General features: G+C 39.7%; 1 protein-coding gene and 1 long non-coding RNA gene across 3 annotated transcripts in view; one reads left to right on the forward strand and one right to left on the reverse strand.

The window, feature by feature from the left end:
- On the reverse strand, window positions 1-22404 carry LOC140631797 (uncharacterized). The gene is made up of 3 exons (XR_012029311.1): window positions 22375-22404; window positions 2032-2131; window positions 1-1012 (listed from the first exon to the last, which is right to left on the reverse strand). It is a non-coding gene; the product is annotated as an uncharacterized lncRNA (long non-coding RNA).
- Window positions 21938-24376, forward strand: part of PCNX2 (pecanex 2) — a 288039-nt gene continuing 285600 nt past the window's right edge. For both annotated transcript variants that reach the window (XM_072823047.1, XM_072823048.1), the window contains exon 1: window positions 21938-22122. In XM_072823047.1, coding sequence (XP_072679148.1) covers window positions 21970-22122 — 153 coding nt within the window. In that variant the 5' untranslated portion in view covers window positions 21938-21969. The remainder of the gene's footprint in view (window positions 22123-24376) is intronic.

Genomic DNA, 24376 nt, shown 5'->3' on the forward strand with positions numbered 1-24376 from the left:
ACATGGATATGGCAAATATGAAGAAGGTGGTACTAGATTGAATGGGGTTGGGAATACAAGGCTGGGAGCGGTGGGGAGCCTTGATGCTTTAGGACAGAGTAGTTATAGGATTAAATTGAGACTGCCTAAAGATAAGATTAGCAAACATGGAAGCAATAAATTTGACTAGGGCAAGGTGAGAAATAAGACAATCAGCAGATAGACCGCTAGGACAGTAAAAGAGAATTAAAGAGGGCTGAAACCTATGGTACCGGCATCAGGAAAGCAATAGACAAGTGCCAGATGCAATATGCAGAGAATAATCGAGAGGACTTCATCACCAATTACAGGCCCACAGCCCCTCCTCCCAATTACAGGCATCCAGAAAGTTCCAGAATTTAGAATTTGGAGGATTTTAATAAAATAACACATATCTTAATATTAACTCTTCCAACTGGGGATGGGACAGCACTCCATGATCAAATACATTGATATTTCTGCCTCCAAATATTAAAATAATCTCACCAGGTGAGGTAAATAAAGACCACAAAGAGCCTCATGACCTTTCAAGTTACATTTTGTTGCCAAATGAGTTCTGATGCCACCTTACAGAATCAGTTTTGGTTTTCGGAGCTTTCTGGTTTTAGAATTTTGGATGAAGGCTTGTGGGAAATGTTCAAGATAACCCATTCCAGGTTTCTAGCTTAAGCAAGTAGGGGCAAGGTAATGATGTCAAATGACCTGGGAAATGGTTTTAGGGAGAAGGTTATTTTTTGACTTGTTGAATTTGGGATGATTTGGGGGCACCTAGTTATATAGTTGGAATATCAGAGAATCAGGGACTCAGAAAGGAAATCATGGGGGGGGCAGCGCCTGGGTGGTCCAGTAGTTGAGCATCTGCCTTCGGCTCAGGTTGTGATCCTGGGGTCCTGGGATCAAGTCTTGTATCCGGCTTCCCGCAGAGAGCCTGCTTCTCCCTCTGCCTGTGTCTCTGCCTCTCTCTCTGTGTTTCTCATGAGTAAATAAATAAAATCTAAAAAAAAAAAAAAAAAAGGAAAGAAAGAAAGGAAATCAGAGTTGGAGGAAATTGAGTTTTGAAAGTAATTTTCTAAGGCGATGTCTTATGCTATAGAGAACTATTCTAGGCCACGCAGAGAGCAGGGGGACCCAGTGTGTGCCCTTTAGCTGGAAGAAGTCTCTGAGCATCCTTAGTTCTATCACCCTGGCAGACTTCTTGTGCCCTTCAGGGACTCTGCTGCCTGCCAGGACAGCCCTCTCCAGTTCCAGATGGATGAGTCAGTGAGGCCTTTTAACTTAGCTAAGCTTGAGCCCACATTTGACTCATGCACCTGATACTAACAGGAGTACCAAGTGACTATAACTCTCCACACCATCATTCAAGGACCCACCTTGGAGGCCCTCCTTGAACCTCCAGCAGTGTGATCCCCTAGGACCTATTCCCTTTTTGGGACCTCTGAGCAACAGATGGGGTCTGCCTGAGCTTGATGATCCTAAAAGTCATCACTTGTTACTGTTGTGTCTTTTTTTAACCACCACCCCCCCTCCACCACCAAATCCTGCAGTTGGGGAAATAGCACAACCTAAAGATATGTGCTCTAACCATGCCCACTCTGTCTTGTGCAGCATGTCTTACCAGGAAGACAGTAACACAAGAAGAGCAGCGTGGAAATACAGAACTTTGGTGACAAACACATTTAAATGGAAGTTGACAAAATAAGAACCAAGAGGAAAAAATTAAAAGGAATCAGGCAAAGAGGACAACAGGCTAGTATGAGGGAAAACAGGGCATGGCTATATGGAATTGGTCTCTTGAAAAATTGTGTCTATCAGTGTTGGTTCTGGAAGGAGAGCCAGTCCTTAAGAATCATCTTCTCTTAGGGAATCTTGCTCTAATCAATTACCACTAACCCTATTATCTTAGGTCAGCAGTTCTCAAAGTGTAGTCTGTGGGCCCCAGGAGAACCCTGAGACTGTTTCAGAGGATACACGAGGTCAAAATTATTTTCATGATTACACCAAAATATGATTTACCTTTTTCACTGTGTTGACATTTGTACCAAAGGTCAGTGTAGCAAATCAAGGAAGTGACACCAAATTGCACAAGTAGCTATTGTATTCTTCAATGTCACGACTTGCAGTAAAAAAAAAAAAAGTTAGATTCACTTTGAAATATCCTTGATAAAACAGTAAAAACTATTAATTAAATTTTTACTTTTTTTTTTTTTTTTTTAAAGAGAGAGAGCACATATGCAGTGGGGTTGGGGAGAGTAGGGACAGACAGCGGGAGAAGGAGAGAAAGAAAGAATCTCAAACAGGTTCCATGCTCAGTGCAGAGTCTGATTCAGGGCCTGACATAGAGCTGGAACTCACAACCCCAGGATCATGACCTGAGCCGAAATCAAGAGTTGGACGCTTAATCAACTAAATCACCCAGGTTCCCCAAATCTTCACTCTTGAGTATAGGCCTTTAATGTTCACTGTGATATAATTCTGCTGCATATCCAAATGTGATGGCTGTTTAAGAAAAAACACATGGGAGATCCTTTGAGCTGTTTGTAGACCTAGTCACTTTTTTTCATGGAATACTATTTTTACTTGAAAGAATGAGTGATAAGTTGTAGTTATTCAGAGACATTTCCCAGAAAATGAGCAGAGCAAGACTATCATTTCATGGAAAACCAATGATAGTATCTGTTGCCAATGATAAACTTTGAGCTTCCCAGCAAAAATCAGGATTTTGAAAAACTTGGAGCTTCTTTTATGAGCGCCATAACTTCCCAAGCACTAAAAGTCTTTTCTGATAGGATAGGCAGTGCTATTAACAAATGTGACTTCTTGGTATTGTATAAGGACCTAAACCAACATTTTAAAGATCTGTAGAGCTCAAGGAACCAGTATTTCCCCAAAGACCAATATCTTTTTGGTATCACAAAATCACAAATGGAAAAAAGACCGAAGCAGATTATGATTCATCAATAATGATTTCAGATTCTACATTGTAGCTAAAGTCTCAAAGAATACCACTTGTCCAGTTTTTGAATAATAATCAGAGTATCCATGACTTCCTTGAGAAGGCTATGAAAAATCCTTTTGCCTTAGTAAAGATTAGTGATATTTAGGAGGTAGGGCAGTGGAGAGAGATTGGAAGGTGACTATGGTTGGTTTTTCAAAAGATTTTATTTGTTATTTATTTATTTATTTATTTATTTATTTATTTATTTATTTATTTATATATTTCTGAGAGAGAGCACGAGCAGGGAGGAGAGCAGAGGGAGAGGCAGAAGCAGGCTCCCCCTGAGTAGGACTCAGGACTCGATTGCAGGACCCTGGGATCATTACCTGAGCCAAAGGTAGATACTTAAGTCACTGAGCCATCCAGGCATTCCAAAGGTAACCATGGTTATAAAACGATGGCATGAGAGACTTATGGGGTGGAAGTGTTCTGTGTCTTAACTGGGATGCTGATCACACGGTTGTGCACATGTGAAAAAGTGGTACAGAATTAAATACACACACACACATGCATACACCGATGAATTTAAAACACAAAACTCAAGTGAGTTCACTGGATTTTATCAATGTTGCTGTCCTTGTTGTGATATTGTACTATATAGTTATGCGAGACACCACCATTAGGTAAAATTAGGAGTGGGGTACAGAGACTCTCTCTGTATTATTACTTACAACTTCATGTAAATCTATAATTATCTCAAAATAAAAAGTGGAAAAATGCTTCTGCTTATTCTAATCATATATCTGTACAAGCTGGAATTTCTCCATATATTTCCATAAGCACAATATTTTGCAACAAGTTGAATGCAGAAGCATAGAAGAGAATGCAGCTATCTCCTACTTAGCTGGGTGGAAAAAAGATCTTCAAAAATCTGAAGTGATGCCAGTCAACTTATATATATGTCTCAGCTTGGGGAAAAAATAATATGTGTTTCATAAAAGTATGTTACATGTTGCCATGTAGTGGTTTTGTTGTTATTTTAAAATAAAGCTATAAATGCAGGTTTTATGATTTTTTTCAGTTTTAATTTTCCAATACAGAAATTACTGGTAGGAAAAAAAAGAAATTACTGATAGTTAGAACACAAGTACGCAAAATATATAAAGATACACAAAACCTTTTTGAGGTCTTCAATAACTTGTAAGTGTGTAAAGGGGTCCTGAGACTTGAGAAGTTTAGAATTGTCCTAGTTAAAGGAAGGATTAAAAAAAAAAATCCCACACACAGTTCTGCTGATTAGGCTTTTATTTAAATGGGTGCACGAGACCCTTTGCTCAGGACCCTAGTGTACTTCTGCCCAGTACAGGCAAATCTGGGACATTTCAAAAACATGGCAGGAGAGGCAATAAGTCCACAAAATAGAAAAACCTTTACATTAAACCAGGAAAACTGGCTTTTTCTCATGGGCTTTGCCTTAGACCTGAAGACAAAAAGCTAAGAGAGTGATGTTGACTCTCCCACTTGCTTTTATTTCCAGTTTTCTACCTGAAGAAACTTCATTAGTTAATAGAAAAGATCATCCCTTTCTTGGCAGAGATGAAATTGTCTACTCTACCCACTGGGTAGCTAGTGGGATTGGCCTAGAGAAATCGCTGGCATTCAATAATTCAGCTTCAGTAGAGCTGAGATGTAGTCTATGATGGCATAAATGAGAGTTGAGAAAGTAAGGTGGTGATAATCTAGAGTGGCCCTTGCCATCGAGGATCTGGGAGCCAAGACTAACAGATTCCAGAAAATAGCCGTCTGCGAGAGGGCCGTATTTTGTGGAATGTGTGGAATGGCAGAGCAGTTGAAAGATGTGAGGATCAGTGAGAAAAGAGGCTGTTTGCGAGGTGACCGGCAGTTCCAGGTTCCCAGACCCTGGCTATTGAGATGACTCAACTGCAGGACAGGATTTTGTCTTGGGAAGAGCTGAGAAAGAAGACCGATTAGAAAGAACTTTAAAGATGCACTGGGGGGTCTGGGTGAGGAGAAGTGAGAAACTCTGGAGAGGTGGGAAGGAAAAAAACATTCCCCCCAAGAACTGTGTGTGTGAATTCTTTAAAAAATGGGCAAATATTTGAGATTAAGAGGTGGGATTAAAACTCTGGGTTTCCCAGAGTTTTTAGTTATTTTTCTAGATAACTTTATACTTTGAGATGTGAAATAAAGAATATTAGGAAGAGTATTAACAGCTCAATTTAATTGCTCCTATCTGGTACTATGCCAATCTTTTTTTTTTTTTTTTTAAGGATTTTATTTGTTCATTTGAGAAAGAGAGAGAGAGAGCGCCTAGGTGGGGAGAGGAGCAGAAGGAGAAGGAGAAGCAGACTCCCTGCCAAGCAAACAGGAAGCTGATGTGGGTCGATCCCAGTACCCAGAGATCATGACCCAAGCCAAAGGCAGACACTTAACTGACTGAGCCACCCAAGTGCCCCTGTGCCAATCTTTTTAAGACAACTAGCATTTTGATTGATATCCTGGAATTTTGCAAATGACACCTGTTGTTACTTACTCCGATTACGTTTAGGGGATGGTATGTGTGATGTTTTACCAATATGGTATGATTTGGTATAACCTGTCATCAACTGCTGAGCAACAAAATGGACTATGTCACTGTGATTAACAGCAAGCGTTAAACCAGTCCTGGGTTCCAATCCTGACTTTGTCATGACTTGATATTGGATCTTTGCTCTTCCATTGTCTCCTCTGCAACATGGTAGGACAATATATCTTCCTCCTGTCATTGTTTTGAAGATTTATTAAACTACCATACTAAAGCATTAGCACTTAATTAGGGCTAAGAAATGTTAGCTCATATTATTTTAATATGAGTTACTGTTTATGAAGGACCCATTAGAAGAAAAAACAGAAAGCCTATTTACCCTTTTTTTTCCTGTTTCCATTTTGTTTATTTTCCTTTGCCAAAAATCAATTTCATCTGCCAACAAAAGTTAAAATTTTTTTACAAAGTATGGGTGCCTGGGTTGATTGGGCATTTGCCTTCAGCTCAGATAATGACCCCAGGGTCCTGGGATTGAGCCCCATGTTGGGCTCCCCGTTCACTGGGGAGCCTGCTTCTCCCTCTGTCCCTCCCCTTTGCTGTGCTCTCGCTCGCCTGCTCTCTCTGTCTTTCTTAAATGAATAAATACAAAATCTTAAATTGTTTTTTCACAAAGTGGGAAGAATTAAAAGTTGGAATGGTAATTGCTAAGACTCTTGGGAATATCGCATCTCAAAACATAATGCTTTTTGAGCAAACAGAGTTATGAGTATATGTGACAAATTATAAATTTATCCTGATGTCATTAGATTTCGTATTTATCTGTCATGGATTATTCTACAATAAAACCAAGCAACAATACAGATAAGTTGTATTTGAAATAGGACAGAATATAGAGAATGAACAGGCTCATCATTCAACACTTGTTTTTTTGAGTTTCAGCCACTTATCAAGGTACTTGGGCTTAGAATATAACAAAGTTCTTTATCACAATGAAGCTTCTATCTTAGATGCAGTAGATGGGAATTAGAATACATAAATAAATTATGTAGTCTGTTAGAATTTGATAACTGCTATATAAAAATAAAAAGGAGAATGAGAAAACAGATCAGGAATGGGGACAAAGGCGGAATGATCAGGTCCATGTCTTATTCAGTAGGGTGGACAGGGTGGCCTTGTTGATAAGGTGAGATCAGATCAGAAGAAAACTAAAAGGAGATAAAGGAATTTGACAATAATTATCTGGAGAAAAATCAGTTGAACATATACCACAAGGAAGTTCGCAGTACACTTTGACTTTCCTGCCCTCTGGAAGACCCAACTCATGACTTCAACGTTGTAGTTGAGTAACTATAAAAGAAGCATGAGTGAAAAGTCACAAGAAGTACTTTGTGCATGCGTTGAGATTGTCAATTAGCATTTTTCTCTTGCATCTTGTTCTCTGGCTTCCTTTTCATGAACTTAAGAATGCGGGGTTAAATGAGTAATAATACGGTGATGATTACAGCCACAATGCTAAGTTAACACTCATTGATTTGAATTCTAAGTGGTAAAGCTTTGGATTCAGTCTGTGTCTGGTTACTAAACATTCCCAAAGTTTCAGCTGGCTTTTAGCTTTAGCGTAATCGTGAGTTTTAGAATCTCTGTAACTTTAATCACTGCACAAGACTGGAGCCTTGCCTGTCCATGCTTAAAGTTACAGATTACAGTCAGGGCTGCCCAAACGGACAATGAGCTGCTTCACTGAATAACACAACAATGTAAAAATCTGAGTTGCTTCACAAAGCCAAGGTCTTTTTTAAACCCTCCAAGATATCTCTTCTGAAGTCAAGCTACAAAGCTCACGACCTTGGACCTGATATAGGAAGGTTGCCATTCTACCCTGAGTTACCATTTTTGTACATTTTGTCCTATCAATATTTGTTTTATTTATACTTTACTGGACTCTTTTCAAATATAGTGACTAATTCTTCATAACCCGCTAGAAATATAAACAGAGGGCACAGAGACAGAGGTGATTTTTTTAAAAAAGAGCAAGTCATCATTCTAAGATCATAGTGAATAAAACCATAGAATAATGGGTTTATTTTTGGCATGTTTACTTTTTATTAAGGCCAGCAGCTTGCTATTTACATTACGAAACATACAGTAAGTTAATGTTCTTGATCAGAATGTCTGATTCTTGGACTCATGGGTCTGCTTTTATGAGTTGACTTTTCTACTCTGAGTAAACTTACTCTGAGGTTGCTCTTTTATCTTACTCATTATGAAAATGATGGTTTCCTGCATATCAGATCTATTTTCCTGCATATCAGATCTGTAAGCGTCCTAAACCAGACTGGGATAAACAACAAAAGCCAATTTACACACTGACCTTTGTAGTGACCTTGAGCTTTTGTTTATAGTCTCCAATTTTTAAAATCTAGGTATAAAATTAGAAGACTCTTAACCTGCTCCCTTAGGAAGTTGATGAATACCATGAGCATTCATGAAATAACAAAATGAAACCTCTCTTTTGAAATTCTTAGAAGAAAAACACTAAATAGATCCAAGCATTTCTTTCTAATTAATGCTGAAGTGTAGGCCAATTCAGCACTGATCCATGTAGTTGAGGTTTCTCTCATGAAGTGAAGACTTTTACTCAGTCTTTTTAAAATCTCTGCAGAAATGTCTTTAGAACTCTTCAACGAACACAGCTGAACTTCCTTGCTTTAAACACAAATGTGGAACATACCAGTTACAACTACTCTGGTTTAATCCATTCTTGTCATTCCTCATGCCTCAATGTTAGTTTTATTCTCTGCAAGAATTTCCAGGGCTTAAAGCCATAGCATCTGCGTCATGATGTGGACTTCTTGATTTTCTGGGTGTTACTATTACCTTGTTGGTTTGGTTATATTATCCTGAAGGACCTGATCAATGTGAAATCCTTTGAAAACAGTCCTGTGTCCTGTAAATGTAAAGTACGGTTTTGTGGTTGCTACTTAATCACAGGATTATTTGAAGTCTTTCTAATCTTTTCTCAAGTCACTTGATAAAGTTGAGGGATCAGTGAGGGAACGCTTCCAGTAAGTATCTCTTTCAGGGATGTTTTCTTATCTGATAATGCTCTTGGGCAAACTGGTTTTCTAGACTAACAGTAAGAATGCCCTTTAAGAAAAAAAAAAAAAAAAACAGCTTCAGCCTTTCAAAGATTGGAAATTAAACATCTTGAAAAAATACTGGCAAATTATGCTGTTTTCAACAGGTAAAATCTGAGCTCTAGCTTCCACTTGTCCTGGATATTGATTCTTCTTAATATTAACCTTTGTATGGAAACCTTGTTTTTTTTCCTACTTAGATGGATTCCAATCCTGCATTAACAGTCTTCTAGTAGGTTATTTTCTCATGATTAGAGGCTTCTGTCTTGTTACATTCACCACATCTAGGATCCATCTAGAAGGAACCTAGAGAATCTTCTGCCTGTATTCTAATGATTATCTATATACATATTTTTAAATTATGCATATAAAAATATACTTTGAAAAGCTAAATTTCTCTTCTACACGCCCTCCAACTCCCCAGCCATGCATTTCTTTGCTGATGAATTAAATTTGTATCTCTCCAGACGTGGATTCGTACAAATCTACATTTATTTATGCATTATTTTAAACCTATTTTCTTTTATTATAACCTAGGTATCATTTGGTAGTAGAACATTGAAAGTTGTCTCTTTCTCTCTGACCACCACATAGTACTCACTGTGCTATACTTTAGTGGTGTCCTTTGATGGGAATTTATGTTGCTTCCAATTTTCTATTGTCACAAAGAGTGCTGCAGGGTCGATCCTCGTACATTTGCCATTCGCTTAGGTGCAAGCACACAAGTGGGATAAGTTTCTAGGAGTCAATTATGGAATGAAAGGGTGTGTATACTGCTGTTTTGATAGATTTGGCTAACTGGTCCTCCCTAGAGGTTGTACCACATTGTATTCTCACCACAAAGTGTTTCCCTACATCCTTCTCAACAAAGGGCAAAATGGAGCTTTGCTCTTTGTAAAAAGCAAAGGACAGCTGATAGGGACCACTGATTTTCCATAGTTTTAAACTATATTTCTTACTGTGACTAAGACTGAACATCTTTTCGGATGTTTGAGTCATTTGAATTATCCTTCCTGTGAACTATCTATTCTTTTTCTTTTACCCATTTCTGGTTGGTCTTTTGTTGTTGATTTTTAAGAGGTCTGTATATGTTACATGACTTACCTATATGTCTTAAATATTAGGTTAGAATTACAAACACATTGTGTAACATTGACTGTTTCAGAAGAAGGTGGACAATAGCCATAGACCACAACTAGTGGTCTCCTGTACACATTTTTCATAGCATAATTATTTGAGGCTGTAAATTTGCCTTTGAGCGCTATTTTTTTTTGTATCCATGGGTTCTCATATACCATGGTTTTTTTTTTATAGATATGTTTATTTATTTGGCGGGGGGGAGGATAACAGGCAGGAGGAGGGGCAAAAGGAGACAAGCAGACTCCCCGCTGAGCAGGGAGCCCAATGTGGGTCTCAATCCCATGACCCTGGGATCACAACCTGAGCCAAAATCATGAGTTGGATGCTTACCTGACTGAGCCACCCAGGCACTCCTGATATACCAAGTTTTTATAATTTTCTAGGTATTCCATTATTGTGACCTTTACCTCTTTTTTTTTGGACCAACAGGATTTTAAGAAATAATTTTTTAAAAGATTTTCTTTATTTATTTTGAGAAAGAGAGAGAAAGCATGAGCAAGGGTATGGGTAGAGGGAGAAGCAGGCTTCCCACTCAGCAGGGCGCCCAATGGTGGGGCTCAGACCCAGGACCCTGGGATCATGAAAGCAGATGTTTAACCCACTAAGCCACCCAGGTGTCCCAAGAAATAATTTTCGAAAATTCTAGATGACAGGGGTTGTTTTGTTCTCTAGATGGGTTTTTAGCCTCTACTTTTACTAAATTCAGATCAGAAAATACTATTTGTATTGTTCCTCTTCTTATTGAGATTTTCTTTTATGAGTATATGATCGGATTTATGAATGCTCTGTAAATGTCTGAAATGGTGATATATTCTATCTAAATGGGGTACATAATTGATAAATATCAGTTATGCTACTCATGCCTGTTTTCTTATTTATAAATGGGAATAATTACAGCTCCTACAGCAAAGAGTTGTTTTGTAGACTAAATGAGTTAATGTATATAAAATGCTAATAATAGTGCCTGGCCCAAGGAGACTATTCAGTGGAAGCCATTACTATGTGTTATAAAATTCTGAGATGGTAGCAAAAACTTACATCGATCTTGTCCAAAGAAGTTTGTAACCACGATGTCATCAATTTTTCACTTTATATGATTCTGAAGAAAATTCTGAGGGCCAATCTAATATTTTCTCTTAATAGGTATTTCTTTTCTTCTTTCTTTCTTTCTTTCTTTCTTTCTTTCTTTCTTTCTTTCTTTCTTTTTTTCTTCTTCTTTCTTTCTTTCTCTTTCTTCTTTTTTTTCCTAGTCTACCCAAGATTCTTCATCTTTGACATTTGATAACTTTAGTAGAATCTATCTCTTTTTAAAAAATCACAATTTTAATATAGAGCACTCATTGAGAGAAATGTATAAAACATATATACACAGAGTAATGCATTACTGGAAAGCAAGCACCCTTGTAGTCATGGCCCAGGTAAAAATAAAGAAGATTTTCATGTTCCAGAAACCCTCTGGGTGCTCGTTATCATCATAGCTTCCTCAAAGTTGACAGAACTGGTAAACACCCCAATGGAAAATGAAACCTCAGAATCTAAACATATTCTTCACTATATAGTGTGAAAGTGGTCAGAGGCCTTTAAGTGTATAGTTTGGTTTGGTTTTATGTGGTTTTGTTTTTTTAAAAACTGCTTTATTGAGTATAACTCACACACCATACAGTTCACCCACTGAAAGCACCAGTTCGGAGGTGTTTACTGTGTTCTCAAGTTGTGCAACCAACAGCACTAGAATTCTAGAACATGTTCATCTCCCTGAAAAGGAACCCCAACTCTTTTAATTTCCAACTATTTTTATCTTGGAATTTGAGGTGTGTTTTGTATAACATATCATTTGATTATTCTTTTTAATCCATTCTGCCCATCTGTCTTTTGATTGCAGGTTTAATCTATTCACATTTACTGTAATCATTGATAAGGTAGGACTTATATCTGCCATTTTGGTATTTGTTTTTATATATTCTATGTCTTTTTTGGGGTCTTTATTCCTCCATTACTGCCTTCTTTATTGCTAAATAGATATTTTCTAGTACACCATTTAATTCCCTTATTCCTTCTTTTACTGTAATTTTACATTTAAAAAAATTTTTTTTAAAGCAGGCTCCATGCTGGGTGTGGAACCCAATGCAGGGCTCGAACCCACAATCTTGAGATCAAGACCTAAACTGAGATTAAGAGCTGGCCATTTAACTGACTGAGCCACCCAGATGACCCTCTTTTACTGTAATTTTAAAATTTGGGTTCTTAGTGGTTGCACTGGGGATTAAAATCACCACTGTAAAACACTCTAAGTCAGATTAATATTAATTTAATTACAGTCTTATTTAAAAACTTGGCTCCCGGGATCCCTGGGTGGCGCAGCGGTTTAGCGCCTGCCTTTGGCCCAGGGCGCGATCCTGGAGACCCGGGATCGAATCCCACGTCGGGCTCCCGGTGCATGGAGCCTGCTTCTCCCTCTGCCTCTCTCTCTCTCTGTGACTATCATAAATAAATAAAAATTAAAAAAAAAAAACTTGGCTCCCACATAACTCTGTTCCTTCCCACTTCATTTATGCTATTCTTTTTTGTACAAATTATATCTTGGTCTATCATGAGCCCTACAGTAGCAGTTTTGTAATTCTTGCTTTATACAGTTGCCTTTTAAAATTTTTATTTATTTATTTATTTTAGAGAGAGAGAGTGAGAGCAAGAGAGAGTGAGCGGAGGGAGGAGCAGAGGGAGAGGGACAAGTAGATTCTGCTGAGTGCAGAGCCCAACGTGGGCCTGGATCCCACTACTCAGACATCATGACCTGAGCCAAAATCCAAAGTCAGCTGCTTAACCAACTGAGCCACCCAGGCACTGCTACAGTTGCCTTTTAAAACAGATAGGAGTGTAAGGGGGTTATGAATGAAAGTGTGTTTATAGTGTGTTTATATTTACCTGGGTAGTTATTTTTGCTGATGTCCCTTATTTCTCTGTGTAGATTCAAGTTATTGTCTTGTGTCCTTTCATTTCAGCCTAAGGGACACTCTTCTATTTTACAGAAATATTTTACAGAAACAGGGGCAGGTTACTGGGCCCCTGTTAAGACAGCACAGACCCCACAGTCTTACCTACGTTCAATAGTTTCTCTTGGATAGATGATTTGCTATTCAATCCGTGGCTTTGGTTAATTTTCAGGGTTCTGAAATGATCGATTTCACATTTCATCATATTTGTGGGAGAGTGAGTACACCGAGGTCCTTACTCTGTGGCTGCAGATGTCATCTGCCTTAGCATCCATCTTGATGTCAGGTGTTTCTTTTTGTTATTGTTTTTGGTCATTTTAGGGTGAGGACCTGATGTACTGTTTTAATGTCCAGGAAAAATCCTCTTTTCTTAAGCTTTCTTTAATTAATTTAGAATATACCTTGGGTTCCAGTATTTTTATTCTGTTCTTCAGCGACACTAATTTGCACAGAAGTTAAGGGGAAAAAATAATGTAATAAATAAATAATAATAGTTACTCTGAAAAAAACACATTATACACTGACTTTCACAGGACATGAACAAATTAAACAGGTGAAAAGTAGAACTGTTATTTTTGGGGACAAGCTTTCTGGAGTACCAAACTCACCCTTTTAAAATCTTTTCCTGCTTTGTAATGAGAGCAATGTTCTATATATGAAGCAGTGTTCTGGTGCCACCTAGTGCTACAAATGACTGAAGGCTACTTGCTTTTTCTTTTTTTCCTTCTTATTCCATCTCCTCCTTCGCAATAGAATACCTACCCCTGAAACTAATAATACACTATATGTTAACTAAATTAAATTTAAATAATGAATTAAAAAATAATACCTACTCTATGAGCATCAGATTTAATCAATGGACGTTTGTGGAATGGACACTGCATCTTAAATGTGCAGATAATCATTCATTTAAAGCACATACAAAGATTTGCAAAACTGACCATATTCTTTGTCATAAGTCAAGTCTCAACAAATTATTGAAGTCATTTAGAGTACGTTCTCTAGAGTTAAATGTAAAATCATATATTATTATAAAATGTTCATTTATATTACTACATATATATTTCTAAAGTGATGTATTTCTAAATAACCCGTGGATTAAGGGAATCCCAATGGAAACTAGAAAGTATTTTGAACTGAACAATTATATATATATGTATATATATAATTATATATATATTATGGAATTTGTGTGAACTAAACAATAACATATATATGTAATTTGTAGAGTGCAACTAGTACCATGGTTAGAGAAAAATTTATAGATTTAATTACACAGGTTTAACTACATAGGTTCAAATTTATATTAGGGGTAGCAAAAACCAAATGAGTGTATCTACCTCAAAATGCTAGAAAAAGAAGAGCAAAGTAAGCTCAAATACAATAAAAACTGGAAAAGCAAATTAAGAATGTAAATCAACAAAATAACAAAGATTTGATAGAGAAGATCAACACAATCAAATATCTGTTCTTTATAAAGACTGGTTAACTTGATAAATCCCTAAGTGATCATGAAATCACAAATAATGGATTTTAGGGATGAAAAGACACACAACATTGTGTATTTTTTTAAAAAAATCACAAGAGGATGATATTAACAACTTTATGCCAATAAAGTAGAAAATTTAAGTGAGATGGACAAATTCTTTTTCAAAGTTTAATTTACCAAAAAGTTGAAAGAAGTGAAATATTTAAATAGACCTAAAATTGTTACAGATACTGCATTCAAAATACATCTTGATTCTTCATCTGGATTAGTTATTCTCTAGGCTCTGTTGTAAGCTGTTACACAGTAATTCTTTCTTATTTTCCTAGAGCTCATTCTTTGTGTTCTATAACTTTCCCTTCCCTAGTGTATTCATTCATTTTGATGAAGTGTATTTTCCAGGAGCTCCAAGAATGAGTACACAAGAGTGTAGTGGGTATTCATGGTGTCCTGTAACACAGAAATTAGGGTCATCCTCAAATGCTTAATTGATTTTAGAATGTTAAACCAACCTTGAATTCCTGGGATAACTCCTACATACTTAGGGTATGTAATATTTTTAATATGTTCTTGGGTTCAGAGTGCCAATATTTGATTGAGGATTTTGCTTTTGTTATAGAGGAATAAAGAATACTCTGTACCTTCCTTTTCCTATCATATCTTCATCTGTTTTGGCATCAGGGAAATATTTGCCTCATAGAATGAGTTAATAAGCATTTTTCCTGAAAATGTTTGTAAGTGATATTCACAAGCTGTGTTAATAACCGAAATTCTCTTCTACTTTCCAGTTTCTCCTCTTCATTAATGCCTTGTTATTTTGTTTTTAATTGGTCCAATATTCCCTCAAATCTCATGGGAAATATTAACTATAATTTTTTAAATATTTATCTATTATTTTTGAGAGATGAGAGAGAGCAAGCACATGGGGAGAAGGAGAGGCAGAGGGAGAGAAACTTCAAGCAGACTCCCTGCTGAGCACAGAGACTTATGTGGTGTTTGATCTCATGACCCATGAGATCATGACCTGAGTTAAAACCAAGAGTCAGATGCTCAACTGACTGAGCCACCCAGCCCTCCCTATTAATTACAATTTTAAGGACCTCTTTTGTTTTCTTCATGCATCCTATTTTGGTGGGGACCATTTTCTTAGAATGGTTAGCTTCTGAATTTTTAATTATCTTGAAAATTTAAATTTTTAAATTTTTTTGCTCATATTTATAAATGAGGTCCTCTGGAGTAATGAGGATTAATTGTCATTAGCTCTATGAGAGGTAGCTAATACGATCTCTATGACAAATCCTCTTAATCACTATTTTATTTCTGTAGCAAATACAACTTCTTCCATTTGCTCACATGCAGAACCTTCTTAGAGGCCAAAGAGTCTTTCATCTAAGTTAGTGAGCAAGAATGAGCCTCACTGGGGCCCATGAACCAGAAGCAGATTGGCAGACAAACAACATGGATCCTTGAGCAGCAAGATGACCTCTTCACTAGTGTTAGTGGGTAGGCATACCAGGATAAAAGCTGGCATGAATACTTTTATCAGCTTTTCCTTGTCCAGCACTATAGACTACTGGTGTTTGTTCACTAGGGTCTGCTTTTTGGCATAGCCATATTGTCATTCTCTGCTGGAACAAACTTCAGGTTGTCAGTATCCATTTGGAGTTGCAATTGATAGGCAAAGTAGTGAAAGAGCCTTGGAAAGCCAAGGACATTAGAAATTTTACTGCTCTGCCAAGCCATCTTACTTCACCTTACCACACTGCTTATGTCATAGTAACCCAAGCAGAGCTGAGTCACTCACTGCCCTCATTCCAGCTAGATGGCCCACATTTGGGGCTGCTAGACAAACATACTTCATTTAGCAGGCAGTTCCTATGGAATGAAGTCTGGATATGCTTCTGGTCATAAAGGGGTGCTGTTCCAGTTCCCATGTAAATTTTAATATTTCAACTCCAATTAATCCCAGTTCCATAATATTTCAGTTTTACATTGCCTCCCTCAGCCCTAGCCAATTAGATCGTGGCCTACACTGAGTGCTGATAGATAGTATGCAAAAATTCTACATAGAAAATGATAAAATGTTATTGGAAGGTCTTAATAAATGAAGGAATACATCTTGTTCATCAAAGGAAAAGCTCAATATTCAGAAGATGCCAATTCTCTAAAAACTGACGAGTAGACTTAGCTATAATCCCAATGAAAATCCCATGTGTGCATATGTGCGTGTGATAGATACACTGACATATATTGACTTGCTGAAAGAAAAGCATCCACACAAGCAGAAACGCATGAAGAAACATGATGTGTGCAAACGTAAGTAGTTTGGGTTTCCAGAGATGAGATGGTAGAAATTCGGTGAAGTCAAGGCTTTATGTGGCACTAAACTGGTTTTTGATTTTTTTTTCTGCAAGTGATAGAAAACATTTTAAGAGGGAGTAACTGGGTTGAATTTATATTTTATATAAATCTCTTTGCCTTTTCCTTCACCTGCCTAGATCTTTACTGCAGGTAATTACATTCCCTGGGTTTCTGTATACTATGGCTTCCAGGTAGGTTTGGCCAATGGAAGTGAGAAGTAGGATATTGGAAGTCTGGAGAAAAGAAGTCAGGGTATTCATGTATTCCACCCACTGTTACCCCACCATGCCCCCATTGCCTGTCGTGGGGTTTGCTGAGGCAGCTGCACGTGCTCCAGGCTCCAGCTCTCTCCAGCCTGCACTACCATGGCTCTAACTCCTGTTGCCAATCCTTGACTTCTTGGTTCTGACAGTCCTACTTCCAGTCCTTGGAGTTCTGCTTCTGCTTTTGTTCATCTCCAGCTTCTTTATCATCCATTGCTTACTTTCTCAGCTTTCCCATTTGCCATGTAAAATGATCTCTGAAAGCCAGAGTTGTTTTTTCCCCCTGGGTGTACTTAATTGACATAGGGGGTTAAGTTAGAGATAGGAAAATCCATTAGGAAGCCACTGAGATAGTTCAAGGGAGAAATCTTGAGGACCTTTGGTAGTAAGGACAGAGCAAAGCATATCTAGTTAATGGTCACTTGGAGATAAAATTGATAGGACTTGATGATTGAAGGAGGTGGCAAGAGAGAGAGGGAATCTAAGATAGACCCTGCATTCTAAATGATTAGGTGGCTGCTGGTAGCTTTATTGACTGAGGTCCAAAATACAGAAGGCACAGTAGGAAAAATACCAACAAGAGAGAAGCCAAAGAGTTCATGTGTGAATATGCTGTGGCCTGGAGGTGGGGGGCACCCAAGTGGATGTAAATCTAAAGTTTAGAAAAGAGATCAGGGCTGGATATAGATTACAGATCATCAACACATGCATAATAGTTAAAGCCAGGAGAGTAGATTAAGACTATCCAGGAAAGGCAGAGCAGTGGAGAGGAAACATGCTTTATCTTTCCCCCAGTATTAAAGGCCAATTTGTAGCAGCAGTCTGTGCTAATTGGTTTCAGCATCCTTTCAACCAATCCTTAGATGTTGGGCCGTTATCAAATCCTGTATGGAATGCCTTTTCTTAAAGCATAGATCTACAGCTGAACTTTGCAGAGCAACCGTGTCTTCCAGGGGTGAGCTGGTACAAAGAGAGGAGTATTGTGAATTCCTTGCAAATTCTCATTCCTTCTAAAGTGAATCCTAAACTTCAGCAGACAAATCAAATTGTCTGAAAAGATATTCCATAATAAACACATAGTACTATAGAAGGGAAACACTGTGATCTCCAGCTTCCTATTTAGGTGGATGTCCTTGCCCCTGTTTGTGCATATATTAATCAATCCTTGATGGAAACAAAAAAGCCAGTCTGTTAAAAGGAATGCTTCATTGACTCTGTACCTGCACTTAGATCACATCTACCCTTCATGGTCTCTAAGGAGTAGCTTACTTTGGTTGCCTCTGCTTCTTTGCTACATGTTCACTCTTAAAATATAATGTAATTAGGCGTCTGCCCATGTCACTATCTTCAGTCCTGAAGCTGCAGTGGCATAGGTCACTCCTAATGGCAATGTTCAGTCTTTGCATTTGGCCTCTACTATGGCACCTGACCCCATTAACCATTTCCTTTTCGAATTGCTCTTTTCCCTGTATAGTTCCTTGGTGATAACTGGTCCACCTGGGTCTATAATTCTCCTTTCTCCTTTCCTCCTGCCTGTGCCTTTAACCCTTGTGATCCACAGTTTTCCTGCTCTGTACTCCACACTCTTTTCCAGGAGATTGTCTTTCCCTTTTCTTTCTTTCTTTCTTTTTTTTTTTTAAGATTCTTTTCTTATTTGAAAAGAGAGAGAGAGAATGCAAGAGTGCACAAGCAGGGGGAACAGCAGGCAGAGGGAGAGGGAGAAGCATAGTCTCCTGCTGAGCAGGGAGCCAAACACAGGGCTAGGTCCCAGGACCCCAGGATCATGACCTGATCCAAAAGCAAATGCTTAACTGAATGAGCCACACAGGGGCTCCTATCATTCCCTTTCATGGAATTCCATGCTGTTCTCCCCCCAGTCTCTAATCCTATTTCAGACATCTCTCCTAACTAAGCTCCAGAACCATACTCACCTTGCCCTGCTTGCCACACCCCCAGGCAACTCAAATTCAGAGTAGTCATTTTTTTCACCCTGCTAAACAGCTTACATTCCATGTCTTGATTAATTTTATAGCATAGTCACCCCACCCTCAAACAGAATGTTACTTTATTATTTTGCTTCTAAATCAAATTGTTTTCCAAGTCCTAAGTCATATTTAATCCCTCAACATCACATCCACTCTTGCTGGCTTCAGTATTCAACATTTCCCCTCTGCACTATTCATGTCACATCTGTGCTTAATGCCTTTCAAGACCTGTCTATTGCCAAGGATAAGTTCAGAAGAATTTCATATGATCCAAGAAACTGACCTTGCAACCTTGGGAGTTCTCAGGGGAAGTTTGAAACTGGCCCCCATACAGAGAGGGCGAGGAGAGACCAAAGAAAGATACAGACCACTCTAGATTGGTAGGTGACAGCTCTTTCCTTCTTTCTTTCTTTCTTTCTTTCTTTCTTTCTTTCTTTCTTTCTTTCTTTCTTTCTCTTTCTTTTTTTTTCAAAGATTTTATTTATTTATCTGAGAGATATATATATATAGAGAGAGCACATGTGTGAGTGCATGAGCAAGGGGAGGGCCAGAGGGAGAGGGAGTAGCAGAGTCCTTGGGATCATGACCTGAGCCAAAGGCAGACACTTAATGGACTGAGCCACCCAGGCACCCCGGTGGCAGTTTTAATAAGCAAGGGAACTTATACACATGGCTTGTCTTTGGCGGCCATGAAATGTGTAGATATCTGTACCTACCCGCCAGAATCCTAGTTTATATAGAGGCCTTAACACAGTTCAATTGTGTGAACAGTCCAGATGGCCTCAATAACACATTTCTCTCTCAAGTCCGAATCCTTGATTTGGCTCTCAGAATGAAAAAGGTGGGTAGAACATATATTCCAAGTTTGGGGGTGGGGGTGGGGTATGTGTGTGGGGGTAAGGAGCCTCCATTAGCCCTGGCCCACCTCTCAGGTCAATCAGAGATTACAACCTCCCAATGACCTCCTATAACAGGGTACTTTTTTACATTTCTGTTATAGTACACACTATTTTGTTGCAAGTATTGTTTGATTTGCCTGATTCCTCTTGTAATCTGTGAACTCCTTCATGGTGATAATTATATTTTATTGATATTTACTTCCTCAGTCTTCAAAAAATGAGTGGCAGGTAGTAGGTGCTCAATAAATATTTGATGAATCAGGCACAAATGAATAAGGGCACTCCTTCAGTGCAGGAATGGACCTGTTGCACGGCCATTCCCCTTGGACCCATGCACATGAAAGTGATCCTTTAGTGTGAGTCTTCCTGTGGAGGTGATCAATACATTCATTCATTAAATATTTATAGAGCACCTGGTAGGTTTCAAGCCTCAAGCCATATAACAAGTATCCTCTTGACTTTGAGAAAAATATTATTCCAATATAGAGAGCAGCGTTATTACATTTTGGTTAGTCATTCCTGCAGATTGAATGCAGAGTAGATGAAAAAAATGGTTAATCCGAACAGCATACACACCAGTATGAGACTTCTGCTGTAATCCCATGGATTTACATGTTCCAGGCCTGTGCTTCAGGGTGGATCTTATCTTATTTCATCTCAGCATAGGACGGCTGGCATGCTTTTACTGGGCCTGGCTAAGGCAGCCATAAGCAAATGCTGCTGCACACTGAAACATGGTCCGGACATACACAGGTACACATATCAGAGAAGAGATGTGATGTGTTTGGGACAGAAGATACAGGAAAGGCCTGTTTGGGGACCATAGAATCTTCTAATCCTTGCTCTTGCCCAGAGGCCCTAACTCACACAGGACTTCCTCTGCTCATTCATAAGCAAGACAAGTTCCCCTTTATCTCCTCCCTTTCCAAAATCTGCTATCTTCAAGAATCTGAAACTCATTTACGTGAAGTTATCAATTCCTAAGAATTAAAGTTTCCTTTCCTCACTCTAAAGATGAGTTCCTCTTTATCTGTTTCTTGTCCAAAGCCTGCTTTCAGAAGAGAATTTGAAATTTATCTACTATAAAGTATGAAAAAGTATAAAAACTTAAAGATTACTAGTTCACTGTTACCTTCTAGTGAGTCTTCCTATCTAAACAGTATTGAAAGACTTAGACTAACGTCCTAAAATATTCATTTGATGACTGGGATTATGTTCTAGGCAAAATATAGAAAGACGAGTCTAAATAAGGCTCCTGAAATTATTCCAGGAAAGCAGTTATCTCTGCCAAGTTGGACAACAGAGGGGAAGAGGGGTTAAAGGTCGGGGAGGTAAAAAGGTCAGTGCCAAAGGCCCAGGTAGGCTGACTAGTGGAACATCTGAGATCAGTGGTTCATCAAGGAGAATGACATTGTGCAGGCAGCACACAGGGGGAGAAATTACATTGAGTGGTGTGTGAGAGGAGCTTGGTTACGTAAATGTTTTTGGTGCAGGTGGCAAAGGGGGAAAAGGCAAAAGATTGCGTCTTAATTTAGTTCTTCTGCATGAAAACATCTTTGGTTTTAGATTTATTTCTTCTGCATGAAAACATCTTCGAAAACAACCCCTAATAAGAGGATGGGGAGGAAAAGAGGGGGCAGCGGGCAGAGCCAAAGCCGAGAGGCTGGAGGGACTCAGAAATCCTCCTGACTCTGGGAAACGAACTGGGGGGGGGAGGGGGGTGGAAGGGTAGGAGGGCGGAGGGTGGGGGGGACTGGGTGGCGGGCAGTGCGGGGGGCACTTGACGGGATGAGCACTGGGTGTTATTCTGTATGTTGGCAAACAGAACACCAGTAAAAAATAAAAAAACAAATAAATCAAAAAAGCGCCCGGGCGCAGGCAGGCCCGTGCGGGATCTGGGCGGGCGCGGGGCGGAGCCTCCGGAGCATCCTCTGAGCGCTCGCCTCTGAGCACCCTGGGAAAATCCTTCCTCGCTCGGACATGGCGCCCACCTGCCCCGCGGCAGCAGCCGGGTCCGGCGCCGCGGTTCGCGGGTCGGGGCAGAGGAGCGGCTCGAGGCTCAGGCGCGGGGCGGAAGGGGGCGGAGGGGGCGGCGGCGGCGGCGGCGGCGGCGGCCGGGGGCGCGGGTGTTAGAGCCCGGGGCGCCCGGGGCGGGGCGGGGCGGGGCGGCGGGGCAGGGCAGGGCAGGGCAGGGCGGCCGGGCGGCAGGCATGGTGTCCCAGGCGCTGCAGCTGCTGCGGCAGGGCGTGTGGGCCGCGCTCACCGGCGGCTGGTACCACGACCCGGAGCACAGCAAGTTCACCAACAGCTGCCACCTCTACCTGTGGCTGTTCCTGCTGCTGCTGCCCCTGGCCCTGCACCTGGTGAGTTGGGGGCGGGGGTCGAGCCGGGGAGACGCGAGGATGGAGGCAGGTGCGGGGGGAGCCACCCGAACCCGCGTGTGTGCCTGCTCCCCGACGGAAAGGCTTGGCGGTGCTTCTTAAGGGGTGGGGTTAAGAAGTATCAACGCGCTGTTAGAAGACGAGGAAGTCTCGGGGACGCAGTGTACAGCACGGGGGACTACAGCCAATAATACTGTATTAACTTTGTAAGGTGACCCCGGTACCTGGACTCACCGTGGTGACCATTTCGCTCTGTAGACAGATACACCACAAACGGATAGAACATTGTGTGTCGGTTCTAGCTCAATTTAAAAGAAAATAGGTGGACCGAAGAAGGTCTTCAGGAATTTGGGACAAGGGAAAGGGGGCCAGGGACTCACTGGCAGCACAAGAAGCAGAAAGGACTTTGAGACTGAGCTCTGAGACTCATTAAGAATTGATGCTGACTGTTAGGATGAGTCAGACGCCGCTTGTCGCTGGCGGATGTTGAACCTGTTTTGTAGGTGGAAAATCCTAGGCCTCTGGCTGGTTAGCTGGGCATGAGAACCAAAATGCAAAATGAATTATTGAAAGCAAACCTGGTTCAGTTGTTGATCTTCTCTCTCCCCTCCCTTCCTGTTTGGCTTTGAGAAGGCAGGTTCAATAAACAATTACTTAACTTCCAGTTTCTACACTGCTATGTAAAGAAATCTATAGGAAGATACAATAATGGGTAAATCTAATGTATTACAGCACCTGCTTGGGGCTTGACACTTTAATAGGGTTACCATAATTGAGTGCTTGCAGAATAACTGCATAGATGACCTTCTTGGGTAAATTAAATATACCCAATTGAAGCAATGCTTAACCTTACTTGAGCAGCTGTATAGGTAAGGTGCTTCCATGTCTTGTTAAATGTTATGTGCCAAGAATCTAATTTTGATGTGTCTCTTGAAGGACTTTATTCCTAAAATGTAGTTTAATCCTGTTCTCCCCAGCAAAAACCTCAGTCATTTTGCATAGCTGATGGGTTCCAAGTTTGACATTAGAGGTTGTGCATGATTTGGCTCCCATTTACTCTTTCTGGCATTTTATCCAGAGGGTCAGAATTCTGGCTCTAAGGCCAGGCTGCCTTCCTTAAATTTTGGGTCTACCTTTGACCAGTTCTGTGACCTTGGGGAAATCACTAGCCTTATTTTATTTTTCGTGTTCTTGGCTATAAAATGAGAAAAATAATGCTGCCAGATGTACGGTGTTGTTTTGGGCTTAAATGAGACACTGCCCATACAGCCACCCATCCATCTGGCTTGACCTGGGATTGGACTCACACCTGGTTTAAATTTCTGTTTTGCTGCATAGTAGGTATTTGGCCTGATGCTTGATCTATCTAAGCCTTAGTTTTCTCAGCCTTAACATGGATGTGATAATGATCGTATCACAGGAAAAGTAAATAAATTTTCAAATAAAAGGCATGAAGATACAGAAGCTGATCCATGGATGCACTTCAATAAATGTAAATTTCCATCTTCTTCCATGACCTTGTTCATCATTTTTCCCTGGCCTGTAGGTCTTGATGTTTTCTCCTTGCCAGCATAGTTGAGTGATGAGGAACACAAACTTGGGTTCCCATCCTGGTTCTTCTGTTTACTAGCTGTGTGAGCTTGAGCGAGCTTGAGCGAGCTTCAGCTTCCTGGCTTGTCAAGCAGGGACAACAGTACCTCCTTATAGGGCAAATATGAAGGTTAATTGAATGAATTAATGGTTGATTGAATGAATGAATGAAAGTACATCTCAGTACCTAGCACATTGCAACTGCTCAATGTGAACTGGGCTTCCCCCCCACTTTCTCATCATTCACTTGCCAGAATTTCCCCATCCTTCTCTCTCTCAGCTTCCCTGATTTCCATTCAGCCAGAATTTATTTCTCTTCTCTCTTGCCTTTCTACCATTCTGTATTTACTCTTAGTACAAAGCACAATTCTGCTTTGAAACATGTGTTTTACCTCTACTCCTAGATCATGTGCTTTTTGAGGGCATGGGTTTTGATTTTGTTGATTCATCTTGGTTTTTCTTGTTGCATCTAGCAAAATGCCCTGCATTTGGTTAACAATATTCTCATATATAATAAACTGGTGAAAATAAAATCAACCTGCATCTCTTCCTGTTCCATCCAGCATTATATTGTCTACCTCACTACATATTCTGAGTATTTCTGATAATGAAAGCAATATATATATTCCATTTCTCCTACTCCTCA

Source organism: Canis lupus, chromosome 4 (assembly GCF_048164855.1).
Source record: "Canis lupus baileyi chromosome 4, mCanLup2.hap1, whole genome shotgun sequence".
NCBI classification, from domain to species: Eukaryota; Metazoa; Chordata; class Mammalia; order Carnivora; family Canidae; genus Canis; species Canis lupus.